Source organism: Antennarius striatus, chromosome 4 (genome assembly GCF_040054535.1).
Source record: "Antennarius striatus isolate MH-2024 chromosome 4, ASM4005453v1, whole genome shotgun sequence".
NCBI lineage: Eukaryota > Metazoa > Chordata > Actinopteri > Lophiiformes > Antennariidae > Antennarius > Antennarius striatus.
In genome coordinates, this window is record NC_090779.1 from 1,489,647 (window position 1) to 1,515,664 (window position 26,018).

Here is a 26,018-nt window from a genome sequence, read left to right on the forward strand (position 1 = left end):
GTCCATACCCTGCTCTTTGTGACAGTTTTGTCTGTGTGCCCTAGATTTTTGAATTTTATTTTATTTATAGTTGTTTCAGTTGAATGGACTCAGGGAAAATTGCAGATAAGAGCCATGAGAAGGAATAAAACTGATTTGATATTTTTAATTTGAAAGCAGTGATTGGTAGGATCAAAGAGTAGCACAATAATTATTTTTGATTTTCAAAAAATATATATTATTACACAATATATTACATGCACAATTATATTATTGTACATTTAATATTGCATGCACAATAATGCATTTTCAGTTTGTAATGCAATTTCATTTACGCATTCATTTTGATATTAAGGAACATATTTTGTTTTTGAAGGACATTTACTCTTTTGCTGTTTGCCCGTTGAAAATGTTTCCCCTTGAAGTTACTGACAGAGTGATAACAAAATATTGCGTCATTCATTTAATCATTAAATAATATACATATTAGCTCTTGGTTCAATGGGCTATGTCCTTTTCAATATGTTTTAATAAACATTGAACCCGTCCAGCCCTGGTTTGTCTTTGACACCCCTGATTTATCTGATTACCGGCAGTGATGAGAGGTGAGATTAAATTAGGAGGTAATATCCAAAATAACAGTAACAAAAGAAATGTCTGCCTGGCTGACTTCTGAACAGCATACTGAGGCCTTTGGTTTGTTTGGACATGGTTAAAATTTGACAGGTCTATCTAAGTTGCACAGAAGTATTTTGTGATTTTTTTTTCGTAACTGGGGAGCCAGTTAAAACAGTTCTTTAAAAAAATCCTTCACTGCTGGTTTGTCCAGTTAGTGGCTATGGTATGTGTGGAGACTGTAGGACATGTGACCGTACTAAGGTTGGGTCACACTGCCAGGGTAGTGGGTAACTCTGTCAGTCTCAACTCGCATCATGTTGGAATCTGTGCTGCTAATCTTGGTGGCTGTTTGGCTCCTTGTGCTTCTCAGTCAGAACCGTAGGAACAAAAATTTTCCTCCTGGACCCCGAACCATCCCCTTCATTGGTAATCTGCTGGAGCTCAATCTGGAGAACCCCATTGTGGATCTGGACAGGGTGAAGTTGAACTGTGTTACTGATGAGAATCTAAGCTTGAATTTCAAAGAGTGGAACAGTCATTTATGAGCTTTTCTTCAATGTTTTTGCTTTTGTTCTTGCTGCCTGTGTACACCTTTACATGATGAATGTAATTTTAATCAGATTTAAATCAGCAGCTCTTGTTTCACACCAGAGGCACAAACACTGCATGTATACACCATTGAAGGAAGCACTGATTGACTCAGTTAATGCTGTTCATTTTTCAGTTATTTAATAACATTGAATAACTGATGACTGAATATTGTACTGAGTCAATCGGAATTCATTTCAATTATTCTTAATTTTCCCTCCAATAATAATCTGTCAAGAATGGCTTAGATTGTCTGACCCATGTCCAATCTTTCTTGAGTTTTATGTACAGTATTTTCCGCACTTTAAGGCGCACTGGACTATAAGGCGCACCCTCAATAATTTCCTTGTTTTATAATTTATTTAATATATAAGGCGCACCGGATTATAAGGCGCACACAATAAAAATAAATATTTTTTTTTTTGATAAACCAGCGGCTGTAGTCACGCAATCCGTCCACTAGATGGAGCATTCATGACTTCCTGACGACCTTTGAATGGCCCCTATTGTTATGTCAATGAGCCATTCTGAGCCTCATCAAGGAAACCTGATCACTTGATCACTTTGCCATCTTAGAAAGAAGTCAACACGCATATTAAAAAACCTGACATTAAAAACTGGTTAAATTCATTACGAGTGCAGTCAGTGCGAACAGAGCGGATTATTTCCTGATCTGAAGTTAGAAGCAGATATTTAAGCTCCGAAGTTCATCTTCGTTTATTAATTAAATATTGTTTCGATCGATCGGTAGTCCAGTCGGAGGTGAGGTGCAGCTATTTGCTGCTGTGTGTCCTAAACAATTTTTAACTAGTTTTCAATGTCAGGCTGATAATTTACTGTCAAACGTGACGCTGTTTTACTCCTAGAACTGACTTTAACGTCGGTGTCTCACCGCCGTGAATCTTACCGCACGTCGCTGCAGACAAAATAAGCCTGAATGGGCCCCTCCGCCCCCCCAGAGCTATCAACTACATTTGTAAATCAATGCAGCACACCTGACACCTTTGTCCAGCAGTGACTCTGCTCTTGAAATTTCAGAAAAGGCTGTAGGTTCATCTCTGAGGGTCTTTATTCACCTTTATTCCAGTTTCTCCGTGTGTCTCCACAGACTAATAGAATGGACCGTCACTAGATTCCAGATTCCAGCACAATGGCATTTTTAGACCGATTCAGTTTAAAGTGGGTTATTTCCGACGCCAAATAGTTAGGAAATACTGAGATCAGTCAGTCAGTCAGACTTTATTAATAGAATTGTTGAAAGTTCCTTATGTTTTTCTACGTAATCACCGGTGCTCCTAGAGTCTGCTCTACCGTCTGAGAGCAGCTCAGTCAGAGCCGGGACTTCGGTGACACCCCTTGACTACCGTTGTTAAGGGGCGTGGGCCCGAGTGCCTTGTGAGGGGGCCCTCTGGTGGCGGAGTGCGGCATGACTGGCGGCCAGACTGCCGGCTTTTTTTCAGCAATCACGTTTTTAACCAATATTAATATGAATATTAATCCATATATAAGACGCACCAGATTATAAGGCGCACTACGGGTTTAGAGAAAATTTTAGGCTTTTAGGTGCGCCTTATAGTGTGGAAAATACGGTAAATTGATTAGTATCTTTTATATAATGAAGAAACATGTTGAATAGCTATATCTTGTGCTAAAAAACTTGGTGATGAAATGGATTGACACTTTTCTCCAGATGTGTAGCAATATCCATTTTCATTCCTCACCAGATTACATCCTTCCACCTGCTTTTGTAGAAATCTGTATTTTCATTTTTATCTTATACTATTTACAAGCATGAACAAGGGTGAGTTTATCTCTCTCTGATGGAGTTAATAATTGATTTCAGGGGTTGATGGTGGTGAATTCTCTAGTCCTTCAGTAAACATAATCTTCTCTTTCTGTTCCCAGCTAACCAAACGCTATGGTAATGTCTACAGTTTTTCCATCGGTCCTAGGCCTGGGATCGTCATCAATGGGGTGCAGGCATTCAAAGAAGCTTTTATCAATAAAGCTGCTGCTTTCTCTGGCAGACCAAATGACCAATACGCCAACCGTGTTGTGCGACAAAATGGTACAGAGCTACAGGTTCATTTTTATGCTTATGCAGACAGATTTCTGACTTTCATTGTATGCCATACACCAGGGGTGTCCAAACTTCTTGTAAGGAGGGCCAGATAATGTGTCCGAGAGACAGTTGGCCCTCGGACATGTACTGCACAGTGGTAGACATATCTAGACATGCCTAAAATGTCACCTTTGGAGTCACTTAGTCTTGACTGCAAACCTTTTTTGTTCAAGTTAATAACACATAATGTCTGCTCGGACAGATTTGAGGAGCTAAACAGGCTCGTTTTCTTCGCAATCCCCACAAAATACCTCGAGGGAAACGATCAAATTATCCACAAAGCACATACGGACTGGTTGGGCAAACTCTCATGAAACGTTGAACACATGATGGAGAGTGTAGAGCTGGTTCACGAAAACCACCTCATTCCTCTTGAGTCCTCCTCCTCCAGAAGGTTCGACTATTGTTCTAATCCTCTCCACTACCCTGGAATAGACTTTCCACACCGTGTGATTTCCCCCTCTAGTTGGACAACAACCTCAGGTCCCCTTTTTTGAAAAGGGGGACCACCACCCAGATCTGCCAATCCAGAGGTGCTGTCCCCGACTGTCATGCAATGTTACGGAGACTCAAAAACCAAGACAACCCCTGCACATCCAGAGACTTGAGGTACTCAGGGTGAATCTCATCCACCCCCAGTACCCTGCCCCGAGGAGCTTGGCAACCACCTCGGTGACTCCAGCTCAGGTGATGGACGAGTCCATCTCAGGTAACTCAGCCTCTGCTTCCTCCATGTAAGACATGGTAGTGGGATTGAGGAGATTCTCAAGGTATTCCTTCCATTGCCCGATCCTCAGTCGAGGTCAGCAGCTGTCTGCTTCTACTGTAAACAGTGTTGTTAGTGCTCGGCTTTCCCTTCCTGAGGCATCAGAGGGTTTGCCAAAGTTTCTTTGAGGCCATCCTTTCTCATGGTCTCCCCGAATTGCTCCCAGACCTGAGTTGCCTCCATGATCATTCAGGCTGCAGTACGCCTGGCCTGCCTGTACCCGTCAGCTGCCTCTGGAGTCACAACTTTCAACAAGACTTGATAAGACTCCTTCTTCAACTTGACAGCATCCATATTTCCGGCATTCAACACCAGGTTCGGGGGTTGCCACCGCAACAGGTACTAGAGACCTCGTGACCACAGGTCTGAAAAGCTGCTTCGACAATGGAGGTGGTAGAAGTCAGAATCTGGGAGAAGCTCTCTTGGAGGTGGCAGTTAAAGACCTTGCTGATAGAGGGTTCCAGCAGATGCTCCCAACAGACCTTCAAAATAATTTGCCCTGTCGAGTCCAGCTGGTGATCAGTTGACAGCTCTGCCCCTCTCTTCACTTGAGTGTACAAGATACATGGTGGGAGGTCAGATGATACAACAACAAAGTTGATCATTGACCTTCGGCCTAGGGTGTCCTGGTGCCATGTGCAATTATGGACATCCCTGTGCTCAAGCTGTGATGAGCACAGAAGTCGAATAACAGAACTCCACTTATGTTCAGATCGGGGAGGCTATTTATCCCAATTACCCCTTTGCAGGTCTCACTGTCATTGCCCACGTGGGCGTTGAAGTCCCCAAGAAGAGCAATGGAGTACCCAGTCGGGGGACTATTCAGTACCCCTCCCTGGGACTCCAAGAAGGCTGGGCATCAAATAAAATTGTTATCTGCTTCTGCGTTTTACCATACCCAACCCATTGGACAATCATTTCCCAATAACTTTTGGGTACCATTGGGTATGATTTTAAAAAATTCTCAATCAAATTTCATGCAGTGACTATAATCCATGTATTATTAAGTAAATCTACTTTTCCTGTCAAGTTCTTAATTGATCTCTTTTTATGTAGATGGTGTTCCTGGATTGATTTTGTCAGATAATACCTCTGCCTGGAGAGAACATCGACGCTTTGGTCTGATGACCCTGAGAAACTTTGGTTTGGGGAAAAATTCCATGGAGAAGAGAATCCTAACAGAAACACAGTACACTATTAAGATACTGGAGCAGAGTCATGGTACTTGTCTGCAAATGTGATACTCTATACCTTCAAACACACAGAAACGAGACAATTTTTCATTACTTACTAAATTTGTTAAGAGTGTGGCGACAAGTAAACCCAAACGTAGGCACAGAATGTAGGTGCGAAGGGGGATGTATTTGAAACAGGGCAGGCAGGGTAGAGGAAGCAACAAGGTGAGGATGGTTCAATGGCTGGAGAACCAGAGTGGAGCTGGTGACGCTGGAGGTAGCTGCGCAGGCAAGTGATGAATGCATCTGGCATGGGACTTACTGAAGCACAAAGTAACGATAATTAAAATAGGATCCAAAAAGACACATTGCAAAAACTCAAAGAGAAAATTAGGATGAGTTTTGTCCATATCACTGTGGGTGACGTGACAATTTGTGGAGGAGATGAGAGCTGGGATTGATAACTAGAAGAGGTGATGAGATGATGCAGATTAATTAATAAATCTTCAAATCGAGACTCTTACCTGTGGTGTACCTCAAGTATCTGTTCTTGGGCCAATACAGCTTAATCTGTATGTGTTATGTATGTGTTAAATAAACGGACTTCCAGGCGTGCATGAGTTTTTAGGTTCTTTTACTTGAAAAATGCTGAAACACACAGACACACGCACATCAGCCTCTTCCCTGTGCGCCGCAGGCTGTCCATATACACAATATCGAATAGCTGATCACCCCGCAAAATACTTGAAACATTCCCCATATTCTGTACATTGATGCCAGTTGTATGTTGGTCAGAAGGCAACACTTTCATACGCAAATTATACATCCACATCCTTACTTTAATGTACTTTTGCCTACCTGAAACACAGATACACGCACATCAGCCTCTTCCCTGTGCGCCGCAAGCTGTCCATATTCACAATATGGAATAGCTGCCCGCGCCTTCCTAAGGACCCCTAAGGCCACCTGGCTGCCCAAAGTGCCTGTGTGAATTCTGCTCAGTGTACCCATGCATTCGTTACTAAAATACTAAATTTGACATTGCACATGAACAGAATATGAGCCCACAAAACCATAAACTGAAATAATAAAAATTACAAAAACAATACAGGGTGACAGGGGGTGCTTAGTGTCTTAACATGTGTCCCACAGTTACCATTGGGAAATATTATAAGAAAACATAACATTAATTTTCACTGTTGTGCAGACGATACCCAATTGTATTTGACAAATGAAACAAACAAATCCGGCCAACTAACTAAATTAGAGACTTGCCTCAGGGATATTAAGTCTTGGATGCTCCACAACTTCTTAATGCTAAACAGTAACAGAACTGAAGTTATCATTATTGGACCTAAGCACCTTAGGGGTGATATCTACGTGTAATTCACTTAGATAACATTACTTTATCCTCTACCAATGATGTCAGAATCTTTCATTTTTTAATTTTTAATTATTGGACTATTGCTCCTATATGTTTTTTTTTCCATTTATTTTACCAGGTAAACCCATGGATCCCTATCAGCTGTTCCACAAAGCAACCAGCAATGTCATGTGCCAAATTTTATTTGCTAGGAGGTTTGATTATGAGGATGAGACCATTAATTTCTTTCTTGGCTTTTTTCACGAGATCAACAAAGCCGTCAATGGTCGCTGGGGTTTGGTGGGTATTATTTCTTTTTTTTCTTTTTTTTCAAATACTTTTAGTTCTAGAATGAATTCTCGTAGGATGGATAATGAATAAATATGTTAAAATGAAATTCTTGGTGTTTATTATTATTATTATGAATTTTTATCTATAAGTTCCTTTCACAACATTTAAGGACAGTACAATTAGTTAAAAATAAAAACAGTGTGAACAGGATTAGAAACAATGTACAATGGGAGAGTGCAATGGTCATTTACTTTTAACTCTTCTGACCTGTACAGATTTATGACTGTGTTCCCCTGGTGCGCTACCTGCCATTGCCCTTCCAGAGGGTTTTTAAGACTGTCCAGGTATGATGTTTATGCTTTATTTTATTTATCTATTTTTATTTTGTATACTGGTGTGATCCCTGAAGACAAATTAAAAGGACACTCTAGACATTTCTCAATGAACCACATATATATTGGTACGTACAGGCCCCTGTAACACACATACAGAACAGAGCCTGTAGGCATGCAGTAGGAGGTAGAATGGCAGGCAGCTCCTTCCTGGTGCGCCCCAAATGAGCAACTTGCAAAGGGGGATGGTGCCCTGCTCAAGGGCGCCTCAGCAGTGCTCGGGAGGTGAGCTGACATCTCCCACTGTCAGCTCACACCCCGGGATTCTGGGCAGAAGTGGGAATCGAAACCGGCGATCTTGGGAACATTGGACGACCTGCTCTACCACTGAGCCACTGCTGCCCCCATTTCAAAATCTTTATTTCAGATTATTTTTATTGATGTAGTGTGACATATTATGGGTTCAGACAATAGCTAGTAGCTCTGTGAGACTTAGGGTTAAATTTACTTCAGCATCTTGACTCACTCATGAAAAAAAGTTAGCATACTGGCTAGCCATGTTTTAGCTAACTAGTCATTTTAGTTTCAACTATATAACTGCATTCAAGATGAGATGGATAATATATTTCATTTTCCAAGCACAGTTTCAGAAACCAAACTGTTTGAAAAGTTACTGCTGACCATAGTAATGGGTGCAAATATTCTTGGCCATTGGCTAGTTAATTTACCAGCTAAAATTTGGATCAAGGAACGAACCAGTTCCCTCAATGCCCAACAAATGAAGTGGGACTTTATCCATTAACATTATCTTATTCCCTGTGATCCATTGGTTGTAATTCACTAGAAAAATAATTTCCCAATGGCTTCTGGGCACCAACAGTTGGTTATAGTGTCATGTTTTATTTGTGTGATGCATGTTACCAGCCAAGGCAAAATGTGGAGCTTCCTGTGGAGGCCCCATATGTTCCCTCTGCAATGTCAGTTGAGGTAGCATTACCACTTGGCTTGTTGAATTAGCTGACTCAGCTAATTAAAAAATAGTTCTTCTTTTCCTTTCGGCTTTTCCCTTCGGGGGTTGCCACAGCCAATCAGTGTCCTCCATCTAACCCTGTCTTCTCATCCTCTTCTCTCACACCAACTACCTTCATGTCCTCTTTCACTACATCCATAAACCTCCTCTTTGGTCTTCCTCTAGGCCTCCTGCCTGGAAGTTCAGAACTCAGCATCCTTCTACCAATATATTCACTATCTCTCCTCTGGACATGTCCAAACCATCTCAGTCTGGCCTCTCTGACTTTATCTCCAGAACCTCTAACATGTGCTGTCCCTCTGATGTACTCATTCCTGATCCTATCCATCCTGGTCACTCCCAGAGAGAACCTCAGCATCTTCATCTCTGCTACCTCCAGCTCTGTCTCCTGTCTTTTCCTCAGTGACACTGTCTCTAGACCAAACAACATCGCTGGTCTCACCAGCGATGTTGTTTGTACACCTTTCCTTTCATTTTAGCTGAAACTCTTCTATCACACATCACACCTGACACTTTTCTCCACCCGTTCCATCCTGCCTGGACACACTTCTTCACCTCTTTTCCACACTCTCCATTGCTCTGGACTGTTGACCCTAAGTACTTCAAATCCTCCACCTTCTTGATCTCTTCTCCCTGTAACCTCACTCTTCCACTTGGGTCCCTCTCATTCACACACATGTACTCTGTCTTACTGCGGCTAACCTTCATTCCTCTCCTTTCCAGGACAAACCTCCACCTCTCTAGCTTCTACTCCACCTGTTCCCTGCTCTCACTGCAGATCACAATGTCATCTGCAAACATCATAGTCCATGGAGATTCCTGTCTAACCTGGTCTGTCAGCCTGTCCATCACCATAGCAACAAGAAGGGGCTCAGAGCTGATCCCTGATGCAGTCCCACCTCCACCTTGAACTCCTCTGTCACACCTACACACACCTCACCACTGTCTTACAGTCCTCATACATGTCCTGCACCGCTCTAACATACTGTATTGGCCTGAATATAAGATAGATAGATAGATAGATAGATAGATAGATAGATAGATAGATAGATAGATAGATAGATAGATAGATAGATAGATAGATAGATAGATAGATAGATAGATAGATAGATAGATAGATAGATAGATAGATAGATAGATAGATAGATAGATAGATAGATAGATAGATAGATAGATAGATAGATAGATAGATACGGTAGTAATCCCGGAGGAAATTGCATATATCCACTGCTCAGGCATTACATAACAAATAATACTGGATAAACACCAGGAGAAAAGGAAACACTGACATCACAGGACATACCACAAGACATACACTACACTAACAGACAGACACATGCAGCACTAACAGGACTTATATACTAAACTATAACTAAAATATAAAAAGTATAAAATAAAAATATAAACAGTATAAAATTGAATTAAAATATAAAACAGTATAAAAAAATAATAAATACATATATATTTTTTAATTTTTTTATAACTGTATAAAATTAAATTAAAATTAAATTAAATTAAATCCATTCAACCCCGTGCTGACCTCGCCACCTCCCCCCCGCTCCTCCTGAGAGAGTCATTGCACCCCCTGATGGCACGGGGCACGAAGGAGGACCTCAGCCTCTCTGTGGAGGCGCTGTGTGACAGCAGTCTGCCGCTGAAGGTGCTCCTCTGCTGGGAGAAGGTGGTGTGTAGGGGGTGCCTGGTGTTGTTCATGATAGCCTTAATTTTAGACATGGTCCTGCTCTCCAGAAGCATATCCACAGAGTCCAGGCTCAGCCCGACCACTGAGCCCGCTCTGCGGATGAGTCTGTTCAGACGGTCCATATCTCTTTTCCTGCCCCCCCCCACCCCAACACACAATGGCGTATGACAGCACACTGGAGACTACGGACTGATAGAACATGAAAAGGAGCTTAGGACAGATGTTGAAGGAGGCCAGCCTCCTTAGGAAGTACATCCTGCTCTGCCCCTTCTTGTACACACAGTCCGAGTTGAGTGACCAGTCCAGTCTGCTGTCTAGCTGCAGTCCCAGGTACTTATAGTTTTCTACCACCTCCACCTCACTGCCTTTGATGATCACCGGCTGTGGAGAGGGAGGTGCCCGCCGGAAATCCAGAACCATCTCCTTTTTCTTGGAGACGTTGAGCTGGATCTGGCTCTGTTGGCACCACTCCACGAAGTCAGCCACCAATGCCCTGTACCCCCCCTCATCACCCTCCCGGATACATGCCACTATCGCGGTGTCAAGACGACCCTGATTATAAGACGATTCCCTCTTTTTCAAGACTCAAGTTTTAAAAAAGACTTTCTGAACACATAATTAAATTTTTATCCTTAAAAAATTACAGTACATCTGAAACAAATGATTATAACAATATATTCCAGTGAAAAGGCGTGTTATTTTGCCTCATTCAAATCATGCAAAACCTGTCTATCACATCTTAATATCTGAACATTTTTATCATCTTATCTTCTTCTCTTTTCTTTCTTAATGTTATTCTTATTTTTTATCTTCGTGACAGGGGTTCGCTTTGGCCTGGGGAATTAAGTTCAGCATTCGCTTTAAAGATATCTGGCGCCATCTAGCGTTGTGAATAGTTATAACGTCTAGACACCGAATGTAAGACGAACCCCCACTTTTTCGGTCTTATTTCAATGCAAAAACACCGTCTTGTATTCGGGCCAATTCTGTACTTCTCTGCCACTCCAGACTTCCTCATACAATACCACAGTTCCTCTCTGGACACCCTGTCATCAGCTTTCTCCAGATCTACAAAAACACAATGCAGCTCCCTCTGGCCTTCTCTGTACTTCTCTATCAACATCCTCAAAGCAAATACTGCATCTGTAGTACTCTGTTTTGGCATGAAACCATACTGCTGCTCACAAATGTTCACTTCTGCCCTTAGTCTAGCTTCCACTACTCTCTCCCATAACTTCATTGTATGGCTCATCAGCTTTATTCCTCTGTAGTTGCCACAACTCTGCACATCTCCCTTGTTCTTAAAAATGGGCACCAGCACACTTCTCCTCCATTCCTCAGGCATCTTCTCACTATCTAAGATCCTGTTGAACAACCCAGTCAGAAACTCTACTGCCACCTCTCCTAGACACTTCCATACCTCTACAGGTATATCATCAGGACCGACTGCCTTTCCACTCTTCATCCTCTTCAATGCCCTCCTCACTTCATCCTGACTAATCTTTGCTACTTCCTGGTCCACAACAGTCACCTCTTCTAGTCTTTGTTCTCTCTCATTTTCCACGTTCATCAACTCTTCAAAGTACTCTTTCCATCTTCCCATCACACTACTGGCACCTGTCAATAGACTTCCATCCCTATCCTTAATCACCCTAACCTGCTGCACGTCCTTCCCATCTCTGTCTCTCTGTCTTGCCAACCGGTATAGATCAGTCTCTCCCTCCTCACTGTCCAACCTAGCATACAAGTCATCCTAAGCTTCTTGTTTGGCCTTTGCTACCTCTACCTTCACCTTACGCTGCATCTCCCTGTGCTCCTGTCTACTCTCCTCAGTCCTCTCAGTGTCCCACTTCCTCTTAGCTAACCTCTTTCTCTGTATACACTCCTGTACCTCCTCATTCCACCACCAAGTCTCCTTATCTACTTTCCTTCCAGATGACACACCAAGTACTCTCCTACCTGTCTCCCTGATCACATTAGCTGTAGTTGTCCAGTCATCTGGAAGCACCTCCTGACCACCCAGAGCCTGTCTTAACACCTTCCTAAAAGTCATGCAACACTCTTCCTTTTTCAGCTTCCACCATTTCGTCCTCTGCTCTGCCTTTGTCCTCTTCATCTTCCTCACCACCAGAGTCATCCTACACACCACCATCCTATGCTGTTTGGCTACACTCTCACCTACCACTACTTTACAGTCACTGTTCTCCTTCAGGTGACACCGTCTACACAAGATGTAGTCTACCTGTGTGCTCCTACCTCCACTCTTATAGGTCACCCTATGTTCCTGCCTCTTCTGGAAGAAAGTATTCACTACAGCCATTTCCATCCTTTTTGCAAAGTCAACCACCATCTGTCCTTCTGCGTTCCTCTCCTGGATACCAAACCTGCCCATCACCTCCTCATCACCTATGTTTCCTGCACCAACATGTCCATTGAAGTCTGCTCCAATGACAACTCTCTCTCTTCTAGGCATGCTCTGCATCACTTCATCAAAGTCCAGCCAGAATTTCTCCTTCTCCTCCAGCTCACATCCTACCTGTGGAGCATACCCGCTAACAACATTGAACATCATACCTTTTATTCCTAGCTTCAGACTCATCACTCTATCTGACACTCTTTTTACCTCCAGGACATTCCTAACAAACTCCTCCTTCAAGATAACTCCTACTCCATTTCTCTTCCTATCTACACCATGATAGAACAACTTGAACCCTGCTCCTAAACTTCTAGCCTTGCTACCTTTCCACCTGGTCTCCTGGACACACAGTATGTCTACCTTCCTCCTCTGCATCATGTCAACCAACTCTCTACCTTTTCCTGTCATAGTTCCAACATTCAACGTCCCTACTCTCAGTCCTATACTCTTGGCGTTCCTCTTCTCTCTCTTCCTACGAACACACTTTCCTCCTCTCCTTCTTCGACCAACAGTAATCCAATTTCCACCGGCACCCTGTAGGTCAACAGCACCGATGGCGGTCATTGTTAGCCTGGGCCTCGACCGATCCGGTATGGAAGTCATAGGTTTGATTCGCATTTTTGATTTGGCAAAAGTTTTACACCGGATGCCCTTCCTGATGCAACCCTCCGTATTTATCCGGGTTTGGGACTGGCACAATAAGACACTGGCTTGTGTCCTCTTATGGCTACATTTTCATAGTTAATGCTTTGAAATGAAAGATGTAACATCTCTCCTCAAAGCTGCAGCTGAACCTGGTGTCACAGCTGGGGATGCAAGGGAGATTGACAATTGTCTGCCAAAATTCGGCAAAGACTTTCAAGATTTTTTTTTTGCTTGAGCCAGTCTCTACATTCATGTACAATCCTTTTTCGGAAGATGCTGATGTTGATTACTTTGCATCAAAACCTGCATCACTCTTTCACCTGAACTCTTTTGGAGTGGAAGATGAGATATTGACACCACAAAGCGAATTTCAGCTGAAGACCAGGGATTATGGAAAGTTCTGGAACTTATTCACAGAGGAGAAGTACCCCAAGATGAGGAAATGTGCTAACCCCCTGATCGCACTATTCGGCTCCACTTACTTATATGTGTCAGCCTTTTCCCACATTAAGTCCAAGTACTGTTCCTCCATGTGCTTGAGGCTGGCTGTCAGCAGCTACTGTTTTGACTATGCATACCTAGCTGGTTCCATTCAGTGGAAGTCATCAGAGGAAACTGATGACAAACAGATGTGCATAATTAATTATGTTGTGCAACATTGCCTCAAGTGGTTATGCAAGGTACAGCAATATACATTGTACATATAAAGTACAGAATTCTTAATGCATTTATAATATACAGTATATGTTTTGAATTTTTGTAGTAGGTAGATCTTTTTGACTAGGTCATTTTAAAAGAATTATTTTCTTGCATGCTGAAAGCCTGTGAGAACTAGCCCGAATGTTTGTAGCTCACTCATCTTTTCCTGGAGTTTGATAGTTTTTTTTACATACATTTAGTTGGGCACCAATATGACAATGGATTCTTGCTCCTTGTGCAGGTTCTTTTATTTACCGCAGCACAAATAACACTTTTCCACACAAACAATAGAATTAAAATACAACCTAAAATTAAGCTTTTCAATTTAATCAGTCTAAACCAGCTTTTTTGTAACATTCTTAGCACAAAAAGGACTTTTTTGTTTTGATAATATGTAATAATTCTTTAATGTTTCTGAATTTGTGAAAATGGATATTTCACCACAATATTTTTTTCTTGCCAGACTGCAAAAGAAAAATATTTGAAGGCAGTAGTTGAGAACAACAAGACCAGAATACCTGGCCAACCACGGCATGTCATAGACTGCTACCTGGATGAACTGGATGAGGTGCTTCTTTTAAATTAAAAAGAATTATCTAGAGAACATCTTAAATAAACTATTATATTACTGATCGTAACACATTTTAACTACAGTGATGGTGACAATGAACTCCTGCTTTGTCTTCTATGTCGGGCTGCAAAGAGGGGAGACGATGGCTCATCTTTTTCTGAAAAACAGCTATGTGCTTTTCTTTTCGATCTTCATGTTGCTGGGGCTGACACAACCGCAAACACACTGCTGTTTGGATTCCTCTACCTAACAGCTTATCCAAAGGTGCAAGGTATGTCTCACTTTTCCTCCATAGCCACCATGAGGCTTTCCTCAAGAACTATTGAATTAGCTGAATTATTAAATGTATGCCCCAATGACAATGACAGGATTGTGCATATTACATCACTTAAATAGAATAGTCATAAATCTCAAGTGTTGTTGCTTTTCAACTTCTTATTTTCACTTCCTACACCACAACAAAAATACAAAACTCATGGAAAGACTCAACAACACAGAAACTGTCTGGTATTGGCAGAGAAAATGTGGCAAACCTTTTATAACTGTAACCCATATATAAATGTATATCCTTACAAATCTAATACCATTAAAAGAAAAAAAACCAGCTTCCATTGTGTTACGGCCAGCTCGTAGACGGCAACAAATTAAGGGAGATGTACAGCGGGTGGCTCCAAGAATTAACAAAGATTTATTAAAAATAAGCAAATCACTGCAGCGTAGCATTAAATCAGAAGTCTGGTAGTCTCCAATAAAGACTACAATAAAGAAATGTCCTGAAAGAACACAATGTACTAATGAACACACATTTCTTTTGTTAGCAGTCAGTAAAAAATGTCCCTCAAAGACATCCTTTTTACTTTTAAACTTGTACATTTGTACATACAGGAATTGAAGATGAATCAATATTTTTCAGTCACTCACTCACTCACTATCCGTTTACTTCAACTGTTCACTTGCAAGGTAGGTATGACCTTGGACAGAGTTTTCAGCTTTACTTCATATGGCTCTCTTTCAACCACCCCAGTTGACAGCCCCGTTAGGAGAGAGATTGAACACCTTTAGATCTCTAGCCACAACCTCCCTCACATTTTTCTTGGCCTATCTCTGCGTATCCACCCGTCAACCACAAAATTCCAGATGGAGGACATTGATGTCGATGATCTCTCTACATGGCCAAACCACTGAAGTCATGCTCGACATAGGGCCCTACGGTTCTTATGGGATTTTAAATGTCAGCTTCTCAGGCATTGTGGTCATGATAGGTGCCTCTGTGCTGTCTGTCAGTCCGCCATTTATGAGCCATTGGTTGGTTTTTGTGATATCAGCACCTTCCTCTATCTGACGGTGGTACATGCCGTGTAGGGGCGCGTCCCTCCATGTTGTCAGGTCCTCATTCTTGTCACTCATCAGATTTCTGTTGCCTGAGGCATTCCCTGAGCAGTTCATCTTTGGAGGCCATCTTCTTGATGTACCCTTAGATGTTCAATATTTCATCCTGGACAGCGGGTGTGACGGTCATTAGTCTGCAGGGAGCTGGATTTGGGGTCCATGCATGATAAGAAGCCTTCTTGCCTAGAGACCAACTTGAAACCAATTGGCCATTTCAACATCATGGGTGGTAGAGTATATTGCAAGGGGATGCACTATCACCACTGCTGTTCTACATAGGCCTGTACCCTAAATGGCCAAACCACCGAAGCCAGCATAGGCCACTTCCATCTTTCAAGGAGAGCAGAGGTCTTTTCTTCTGTCTGTTGTTGTTGATTCTCTCTCTCTCTCTCTCTCTCTCTCTCTCTCTCTCTCTCTCTCTCTCTCTCTCTCTCTCTCTCTCTCTCTCTCTCAAATTCATACTCGGATTAACTTTCTCTGACTCTCACTGATTCTCTGCAAAATGACAAGAGGAAGAGGGGAATCAGAGGAGAATGACAATAAAAACTGGAAAGAAGCCCCAGAGCGGATGGTGTCTTCTGTGGATGAGCTAAGGAGCAACTTTAATAAGTTCAGCAGTGGCAATGATAAGAAGTTGGAAGAAAAGCTGAAACCGGCACTAGACTGCATGGAAAAAATGAAGGATGACATGCAGAAAATGCCCAAAGACACAGATGAAAAAGAACGACGAGTGGTTGTCCTAGAGCAAAGACAATAAAGAATGGAGGAAGTAGAACAATGCATTCGTATAAATGATGTGATCATCACCGGCGTCAAAATGAAGCCGAGGAACGATGCACATGCTGTGGCCAGAGCAGAGGGAATTGAACACAGCTCTGACTATGAGTAAGTGGAACAACAGGAGATTTCGCAACTGAGGGAGAGATTAATATCGATCCAGACCAGATCGAGATGTCATCCACTACCATCTAGAGGTAAAACCTGCAGTGCTGATATAATTCCTAAATTAAGTCTACATTAATGAGAATCTCACTAAAAAGAATGATATTAACGCTAAAAAAGCTCGACAACTAAAGAAGAATGGGCTGATCGAAAACACCTGGACCAGCAACTGCAGGATCTTCACCAAAACAAAGGGGCTTTCTCCAGAGCAGATGAAAACAATGGTGATCAAAATGTGAAAAAATTGGAGAAATTCGACCAATAAGGTATGACCAAAAATAAAACCTCTGTAACTTCAACACACCAGCCAACAGCCATCTCTGCAATGTCTGAAGGAAGGAAAGGTCTAATACAGAGAACTGCTTATCAAGATAGTTTGGAGTTGAAAAACAATGGTTTTGTGGATTATACTCTGTCTGACTGAAATGGAAGTTTTTGACACTTCAAGTATTACATGGAACTGTAGAAAAACCATTCAACATCATTAATGTCAGAAACATGGACTAATGAACAAAAAAACATGGATTTCTGCCTGGAGGGATACTTTAAAGAGCATGTTGATATCTTTTGACAATATAGTAGCATGTCCAATATGACTGTTAGAGTGTCTGTAACAAACGGGTTAATTCTTGGGTAAACACTGTCTGTCTGCTGAGCGAGGTTAGTATGATCATTACATTCTAGTGGAGAACACTGGAAAGGTCAACTTCCTGTTTTGACTCTCCATGATGTTAACACACCTACATTCTTCCTAGGTGTGTTCCTAGGAAGAATGTAAACATGGTTCTGCTCTAGGTTATATCTGGGACTAAGATTAATATTTGGAAGTGGATAAGAATATGAACGTCTGTCAAAATTCAATGGATGAACTGGTTGAAAACAATTAATGTCTGAGTTTCTTGACAACATATAGTAATGAGAGATAATTAGATTTTGTGTTCCTTCCCTGCTCGAAAGTTTGCAGAGATATGGATAAAGAAAGGGATGAAATGCTGCAGCTGATGTGCCAACAGGAAAGCTGAAGAAGCCACCTGAAGTCTGACGTCAGAGCAAAGTTCACTTAATTTTAAATTTGCTTAGTTGTTTTGATGTGACACGAAATCTGAATCTAGGTGGTGATAATGTGATGTTTTACAAAACTTGGCAAAAGTTGGATCAGCAATGTGATTCTTACAGGGAGACAGCTAAATTCACATTTTCAGTTAATTGAGAATAGTGGCATATAATCAGTCTAATTTAATCTCTTATTCACTTCATCACTACTTCTTTCCCTGCTGTGTCTGTTTGTCAGAACGTTGTCAGGAGGAAATAGACAAAGTTCTGGACGGGAAGGATCAAGCCAGTTTTGAGGACAGAGACCAGATGCCTTATGTTCAGGTATACAGATGACCTTTTTATTTACATTTACAGCTTTGTATCGTATCTGTTGTATGTTTTACTTCTAAACTGACTTGACAGTGACCTTATATATCTGAGGGGCTACAGTGTTGTTGTGTGATGTTCTAACAGCTGTCTCCACCCTGTAGGCTGTCCTTCATGAGATCCAGAGAGTGGGTAACATTGCCCCTCTTAGTGTTTTCCACTGCGCCACTAGAGACAGTGAGTTGATGGGATATTCCATTCCTAAGGTAAGTGTCAATTTTTTTTAGCCTTTTTTACAAAGCTACATTGTAAAAAAGGTTTTCATTAAACCATAACTTGTCTAATACAAATACGTATAGTTTCAATATAACCATCTGGTGTCACTCGTAATTCATGCAATTGATTGGAATTCAAATTAGTTTACACACAGTAAACTTTTGCTCATAATTTAATCCCTGAAGAGAAGAAGAAGAAAACACTTCAAAGAACTTGACAATTTTTTTCAGTCCATCGTACAACGGCCAGACTGAGCTGTTGATGTAGGCGACCCACCAAACTGATGAATGTGTAGGAAGAGTTATGATAATTTTCTTTTTCAGTTGGAATGAATTAAGAAAGTAGGGTGAGGTACAATGGTCCCTCTAATTTTTCATGTGAGTTACATGACTTATTAAAAGAATCAAACTACAGCAGCAATTGTCATTAGTTTACTTTTAATATAAGTGATTTGGCCCACTTGAAATTAAGAAGACAAAAATATTTTTCTTCATGAGATGTGTAGTGGGTTAAATGTGAGGGTCCTGCTTTGGCCGGTGAGTCCAGTTGTGGCCTCGCTGAGGATCCTGGTCTGGAAGAAATGGCACATATAAATGGAAGAAATGGCACATACTGTATAAACCTTTCAGACATAGCTTTTTTTCCACATTAAAACATTTACATTTTGCACATTTTGCTTGTGATACAGAATAAATTCCTGTCACTCTTGGTCTGTAAAATATCTAATTACTCTTTTTTTATTAGCATTTCCACTAACCATAATTATATAGTAGTAAAATCTTAGTGCATGTTATTAGAATATGCACAAATCTGACTTGAATTTTACTTATTTTTCACGTGGTTCTGCACTTTGTCCAGGTTAATGGCTTTGTCTGCTTCTTGCTTTGAACTTTCTCAAAAAGAAAAAATCTCACCCAGTTTCACCACTTGTTCTTATATTTGCATAAACTCCGACATCCATTCCGTCTTAAAAGAACCCATTTCTTTTTTACTGTGGCTTAGTGAGTGGATGTGTCGCTACTTGTTCATCTCCAGTCATTAGCTCGCTAACCTGCACGGCACGTACAGCAGGGCGCACATGCAGGACCGTCAATACTATGATTGGTTGTCAAAACGTGATGACTACCTCTATTAGAGTACCAATTCACTTGTTCTGGTTGTGGCACATGGGTCACAACCAGAACCTTTTTAACCAGCTGTGTGCTCATGAGTGTCCAAGAGAAGTCATCATTGAGGATGCTCCCAGGTATTTAAGCCTGCTCAACCACGACAGCAGCCAATGAATTCTCATATGGATCTTCATATTCGTATTGAATATGAAGATCCATTCGTATTGAGGATAAAGTTGTCACATGTTAGCACTGGGGTGGCATCTGCAATTTTTAGGTTGACTTTTTCTTTGTGGAAAGTGACACGGTGAACAGGGTACAGAGGATGGGGCTGAAATCTTAACACTGATCCTGAAAGACTGAGCCTTGCAAGTCAGACCGTCTAGGAGTCAGTCGCAGAGGGTGGACTGCAGGCAAAGTGTAGGCAGCTGATGGGTGAGTTCTGTGGAGTTGCAAGCGAACTGTTACAAGCAGAGCTGTAATCCACAGAGAGCAGCTTAATGTGGAGAGTCATTATTTTCCACCTGACTACAAGTATAAAAGTGTTTTCAGGAATATTTTTCACTCTAACATGAAGTAAAACTTTAAAAACTAATCATACAGGTTTCCATATAGTTGTGAATGTTAATGTGGAGTACCGTGTGCCCGTGTTCCTCACGGTTAATACTTTCCAGGAACCACACGCAAATAACGAATTCCTTGATACAGCGACAAACAATTGATTATTTACGGTAATAAACATTTAAGGTTTAAACAATGTAGCTGCAAGAAGGCACAAGCCAGTGTCTTATTGTGCCGGTCCCAAGCCCGGATAAATAGAGGGTTGTGTCAGGAAGGGCATCCAACGTAAAACTTTTTGCCAAATCAAACATGCAAATCAAACCTATGACTTCCAGGCCCGGGTTAACATCGACCGCCATTGGTGCTGTTGACCTACAGGGTGCCGGTTCAAATTAAACTACTGTTGGTCGGAGGAGAGGAGGAAAGTGTGTTCATTTGAAGAAAGAGGAACACCAAGAGTATAGGACTGAGAGTAGGGACGTTGAATGTTGGAACTATGACAGGAAAAGGTAGAGAGTTGGTTGACATGATGCAGAGAAGGAAGGTAGACATACTGTGTGTCCAGGAGACCAGGTGGAAAGGTAGCAAGGCTAGAAGTTTAGGAGCAGGGTTCAAGTTGTTCTATCATGGTATAGATGGGAAGAGAAATGGAGTAGGAGTTGTCTTGAAGGAGGAGTTTGTTAGGAATGTCCTGGAGGTAAAAAGAGTGTCGGATAGAGTGATGAGTCTGAAGCTAGAAATAGAAGGTGTGATGTTCAATGTTGTTAGTGGGTATGCTCCACAGGTAGGATGTGAGCTGGAGGAGAAGGAGAAATTCTGGTCGGACTTTGATGAAGTGATGCAGAGCATACCTAGAAGTGAGAGAGTTGTCATTGGAGCAGACTTCAATGGACATGTTGGTGCAGGAAACAGGTGATGAGGAGGTGATGGGAAGGTTTGGTATCCAGGAGAGGAACGCAGAAGGACAGATGGTGGTTGACTTTGCAAAAAGGATGGAAATGGCTGTAGTGAATACTTTCTTCCAGAAGAGGCAGGAACATAGGGTGACCTATAAGAGTGGAGGTAGGAGCACACAGGTAGACTACATCTGGTGTAGACGGTGTAACCTGGAGGAGATCAGTGACTGTAAAGTAGTGGTAGGTGAGAGTGTAGCCGAACAGCATAGGATGGTGGTGTGTAGGATGACTCTGGTGGTGAGGAAGATGAAGAGGACAAAGGCAGAGCAGAAGACGAAATGGTGGAAGCTGAAAAAGGAAGAGTGTTGCATGACTTTTAGGAAGGAGTTAAGACAGGCTCTGGGTGGTCAGGAGGTGCTTCCAGATGACTGGACAACTACAGCTAATGTGATCAGGGAGACAGGGAGGAGAGTACTTGGTGTGTCATCTGGAAGGAAAGTAGATAAGGAGACTTGGTGGTGGAATGAGGAGGTACAGGAGTGTATACAGAGAAAGAGGTTAGCTAAGAGGAAGTGGGACACTGAGAGGACTGAGGAGAGTAGACAGGAGTACAGGGAGATGCAGCGTAAGGTGAAGGTAGAGGTAGCAAAGGCCAAACAAGAAGCTTATGATGACTTGTATGCTAGGTTGGACAGTGAGGAGGGAGAGACTGATCTATACCGGTTGGCAAGACAGAGAGACAGAGATGGGAAGGACGTGCAGCAGGTTAGGGTGATTAAGGATAGGGATGTAAGTCTATTGACAGGTGCCAGTAGTGCGATGGGAAGATGGAAAGAGTACTTTGAAGAGTTGATGAACGTGGAAAATGAGAGAGAACAAAGACTAGAAGAGGTGACTGTTGTGGACCAGGATGTAGCAAAGATTAGTCAGGATGAAGTGAGGAGGGCACTGAAGAGGATGAAGAGTGGAAAGGCAGTCGGTCCTGATGATATACCTGTAGAGGTGTGGAAGTGTCTAGGAGAGGTGGCGGTAGAGTTTCTGACTGGGTTGTTCAACAGGATCTTAGATAGTGAGAAGATGCCTGAGGAATGGAGGAGAAGTGTGCTGGTGCCCATTTTTAAGAACAAGGGAGATGTGCAGAGTTGTGGCAACTACAGAGGAATAAAGCTGATGAGCCATACAATGAAGTTATGGGAGAGAGTACTGGAAGCTAGACTAAGGGCAGAAGTGAACATTTGTGAGCAGCAGTATGGTTTCATGCCAAAACAGAGTACTACAGATGCAGTATTTGCTTTGAGGATGTTGATAGAGAAGTACAGAGAAGGCCAGAGGGAGCTGCATTGTGTTTTTGTAGATCTGGAGAAAGCTGATGACAGGGTGCCCAGAGAGGAACTGTGGTATTGTATGAGGAAGTCTGGAGTGGCAGAGAAGTACAGAATTGGCCCGAATACAAGACGGTGTTTTTGCATTGAAATAAGACCGAAAAAGTGGGGGGTTCGTCTTACATTCGGCGTCTAGACGTTATAACCATTCACAACGCTAGATGGCGCCAGATATCTTTAAAGCGAATGCTGAACTTAATTCCCCAGGCCAAAGCGAACCCCTGTCATGAAGATAAAAAATAAGAATAACAGTAAGAAAGAAAAGAGAAGAAGATAAGATGATAAAAATGTTCAGATATTAAGATGTGATAGACAGGTTTTGCATGATTTGAATGAGGCAAAATAACACGCCTTTTCACTGGAATATATTGTTATAATCATTTGTTTCAGATGTACTGTAATTTTTTAAGGATAAAAATTTAATTATGTGTTCAAAAAGTCTTTTTTAAAACTTGAGTCTTGAAAAAGAGGGAGTCGTCTTATAATCAGGGTCGTCTTATGTTTGGGCCAATACAGTATGTTAGAGCGGTGCAGGACATGTATGAGGACTGTAAGACAGCGTGAGGTGTGTGTAGGTGTGACAGAGGAGTTCAAGGTGGAGGTGGGACTGCATCAGGAATCAGCTCTGAGCCCCTTCTTGTTGCTATGGTGATGGACAGGCTGACAGACCAGGTTAGACAGGAATCTCCATGGACTATGATGTTTGCAGATGACATTATGATCTGCAGTGAGAGCAGGGAACAGGTGGAGGAGAAGCTAGAGAGGTGGAGGTTTGTCCTGGAAAGGAGAGGAATGAAGGTTAGCCGCAGTAAGACAGAGTACATGTGTGTGAATGAGAGGGACCCAAGTGGAAGAGTGAGGTTACAGGGAGAAGAGATCAAGAAGGGGGAGGATTTGAAGTACTTAGGGTCAACAGTCCAGAGCAATGGAGAGTGTGGAAAAGAGGTGAAGAAGCGTGTCCAGGCAGGATGGAACGGGTGGAGGAAAGTGTCAGGTGTGATGTGTGATAGAAGAGTTTCAGCTAAAATGAAAGGGAAGGTGTACAAAACTGTGGTGAGACCAGCGATGTTGTTTGGTCTAGAGACAGTGTCACTGAGGAAAAGACAGGAGACAGAGCTGGAGGTAGCAGAGATGAAGATGCTGAGGTTCTCTCTGGGAGTGACCAGGATGGATAGGATCAGGAATGAGTACATCAGAGGGACAGCACATGTTAGAGGTTCTGGAGATAAAGTCAGAGAGGCCAGACTGAGATGGTTTGGACATGTCCAGAGGAGAGATAGTGAATATATTGGTAGAAGGATGCTGAGTTCTGAACTGCCAGGCAGGAGGCCTAGAGGAAGACCAAAGAGGAGGTTTATGGATGTAGTGAAAGAGGACATGAAGGTAGTTGGTGTGAGAGAAGAGGATGAGAAGACAGGGTTAGATGGAGGACACTGATTGGCTGTGGAGACCCCTGAAGGGAAAAGCCGAAAGGAAAAGAAGAAAGATTTACGTTAATTTCAAAGTTCATGGACCCTCCCCATTCTGATATTAAACCACCTTCTATCTGTATTACCTTCTCCCATACTCTGATAGACTGTTTAAAGCACATTTGTGTCTCATGGACGTGCGCTGCGTTTCAAGACTTACAGAATGTAGCGCACTCCCAGATCCCACCAGCCAATAGAATGCGCGTGTGGTACCACATGACTACCTGCCAAAAATCTGCGATAAGGTGAAATCACGAGTGTTTATGCCAAAATACGCGGGGGCGCATTGTTTTCAAAAATCCTCTGATCTTTTTTTATTTATTCTCCAGGGAACCATAGTCATCCCCAACCTACATTCAGTGCTGAGCGAGGAAGGACAGTGGAAATATCCCCATGAATTCAACCCTGAAAACTTCCTCAATGAGAAAGGAGAGTTTGTGAAGCCAGAGGCCTTCATTCCTTTCTCTCTTGGTGAGTGGAAATAATTATTAGATGGAGAAGTTTGACCAAAAACCTATTGAGTAAACATGTTGGTGTTTTAATCTGCAGGTCCTCGTATGTGTCTTGGAGAGAATCTGGCTCGTATGGAGCTCTTTCTGATCATGGTGACCCTGTTGAGGAGGTTTAAGTTCATCTGGCCTGAAGATGCAGGAGAACCAGACTTTGCTCCTTCATTCGGAATTGTCCAGAGCCCAAAACCTTTTTTCATGAAGGTCATACTGAGAGAAAAAAATTGTGGATGAGATTACCCCACAACTGTCATCAACACATTTAAACAAAAAGTGAACTACACTGTTTCAACATAAAATCAGTCTTATTTACAAATGCACCAACAAATATCCTGAAATCCAAAAACATGTCAAACAGGTCAAGAATCTGGGTCCTGCTTGGAGTTTCTTCCTCAATGAGGGAGTTTTTCCTGCGACTATCTCTTATGCTCACTGGGTTCTGTTGGGTTTCTCTGTCTGTTAAAGCACTTCGAAATGTCTGTCAATGTGATTAAGAGTTATAAATAAAAGTTGATTGATTGATTGATGTACATACAGCGTTGAACTTATTGATTAAATATGTTTTACTTTTGTTGTGTTCAACTTGTTCAAGAGCAAAACCAACAAGGGAAACCCATAATTAATTAACTGTTATTTTATTAAACAACGGAATAATATATAAGCAAACCAAAAAAAAACACTGGGGGGTCTGGAGGCACCAACCATTCGAGAGGTAGACGGAGAGCAAAGATAGTAATGGCTTAAAGAGTATGCTACTCTATCAGACTTGTTATAATGGATGCAAAACTGAAAGCATCAGCAGTTACACCTACACATACAGTAAGTGTGGAAGTCCAAGTGTTACTTGCTGCTGTCAGCAGGTGGCGTAACCAACATGTATACGTCTTACAGATGTTAACGTCCGCAGCCTGGAGCTCTAATCCAGCTCTTGAAGTCTGTGAAACATCCTATGATGGAGCTCTAACAACTTTCTGTTTCACGGTGAAAGATTAAATGAAAATTTTCTACATGGCAACATCATTGAGGTCCTAGAAAAGCCCTGATGAACAATTTGTTGTTCCACAAAATAAAACATCTAAAAATGGTGAAAAATACACCTGCTTTGCGCAGTGAATTCTACATGTTTAACTCTTTGGGTTTAGGCTGTGACTCAGAGACAATCGGTAACCATTCTTTAACTTCCAGTCTTCAGGGAAAAAGTTGAACATGTAACTCAGGAAAGTAGTTGTGGTGTCGCAGCACAAACACAACAGTTGACAACTAAAAAGACATTCTGTCAGAATAATAAGGGGCCTATCTTTTCAACCTCGTGCACCACGCTCCATTCACTATTGGCTGTAACCAGTATGCTTTTGATGCTTGAATAGTGGTGTGAAGCTTTTGTGTGGATGCCGTATTGTTTCACAGGGCAGGTTTTTGATTTTCAACTGGAGGCCAGGGCTGGGGGGTTGGGGGGCTTGAATGCTCTGTGCTCATGTGTGCTGACGTAGGCCTTCTGTGGTGCTCAGCTGAGAGACCGGTGTGGCAGTGAGGACAGAGAGAAGAGAGCACCAGAGAAGAAGAATATGAGAGGGTCGAGCCATCACCACAGAGTGACGAAGTATAATAAGTTCAAACATTAGAGGCAAGACAGGACAGACAGACAGACAGACAGACAGACAGACAGACAGACAGACAGACAGACAGACAGACAGACAGACAGACAGACAGACAGACAGACAGACAGACAGACAGAAACAGAAGGAAATGGAATCAAAGGGACTGAGATACACTTGGGACTATCAGTAACGGATCATCAGAGGTGGACATCCCCAAACATGGACTAG

General features: G+C 42.1%; 1 protein-coding gene across 1 annotated transcript; it reads left to right on the forward strand.

Annotated features, from left to right (window-relative positions):
• Window positions 1-810: 810 nt before the first annotated feature.
• On the forward strand, window positions 811-24,722 carry LOC137593954 (cytochrome P450 2F2-like). Its single transcript, XM_068313091.1, has 11 exons — window positions 811-1,073; window positions 3,091-3,253; window positions 5,130-5,294; window positions 6,751-6,911; window positions 7,178-7,246; window positions 14,190-14,294; window positions 14,430-14,568; window positions 17,920-18,005; window positions 18,155-18,256; window positions 24,013-24,154; window positions 24,233-24,722. Exons 1-11 carry the CDS (start codon window positions 912-914, stop codon window positions 24,424-24,426), a joined length of 1,488 nt encoding a protein of 495 aa, XP_068169192.1. The 5' UTR covers window positions 811-911; the 3' UTR covers window positions 24,427-24,722.
• Window positions 24,723-26,018: the final 1,296 nt, after the last annotated feature.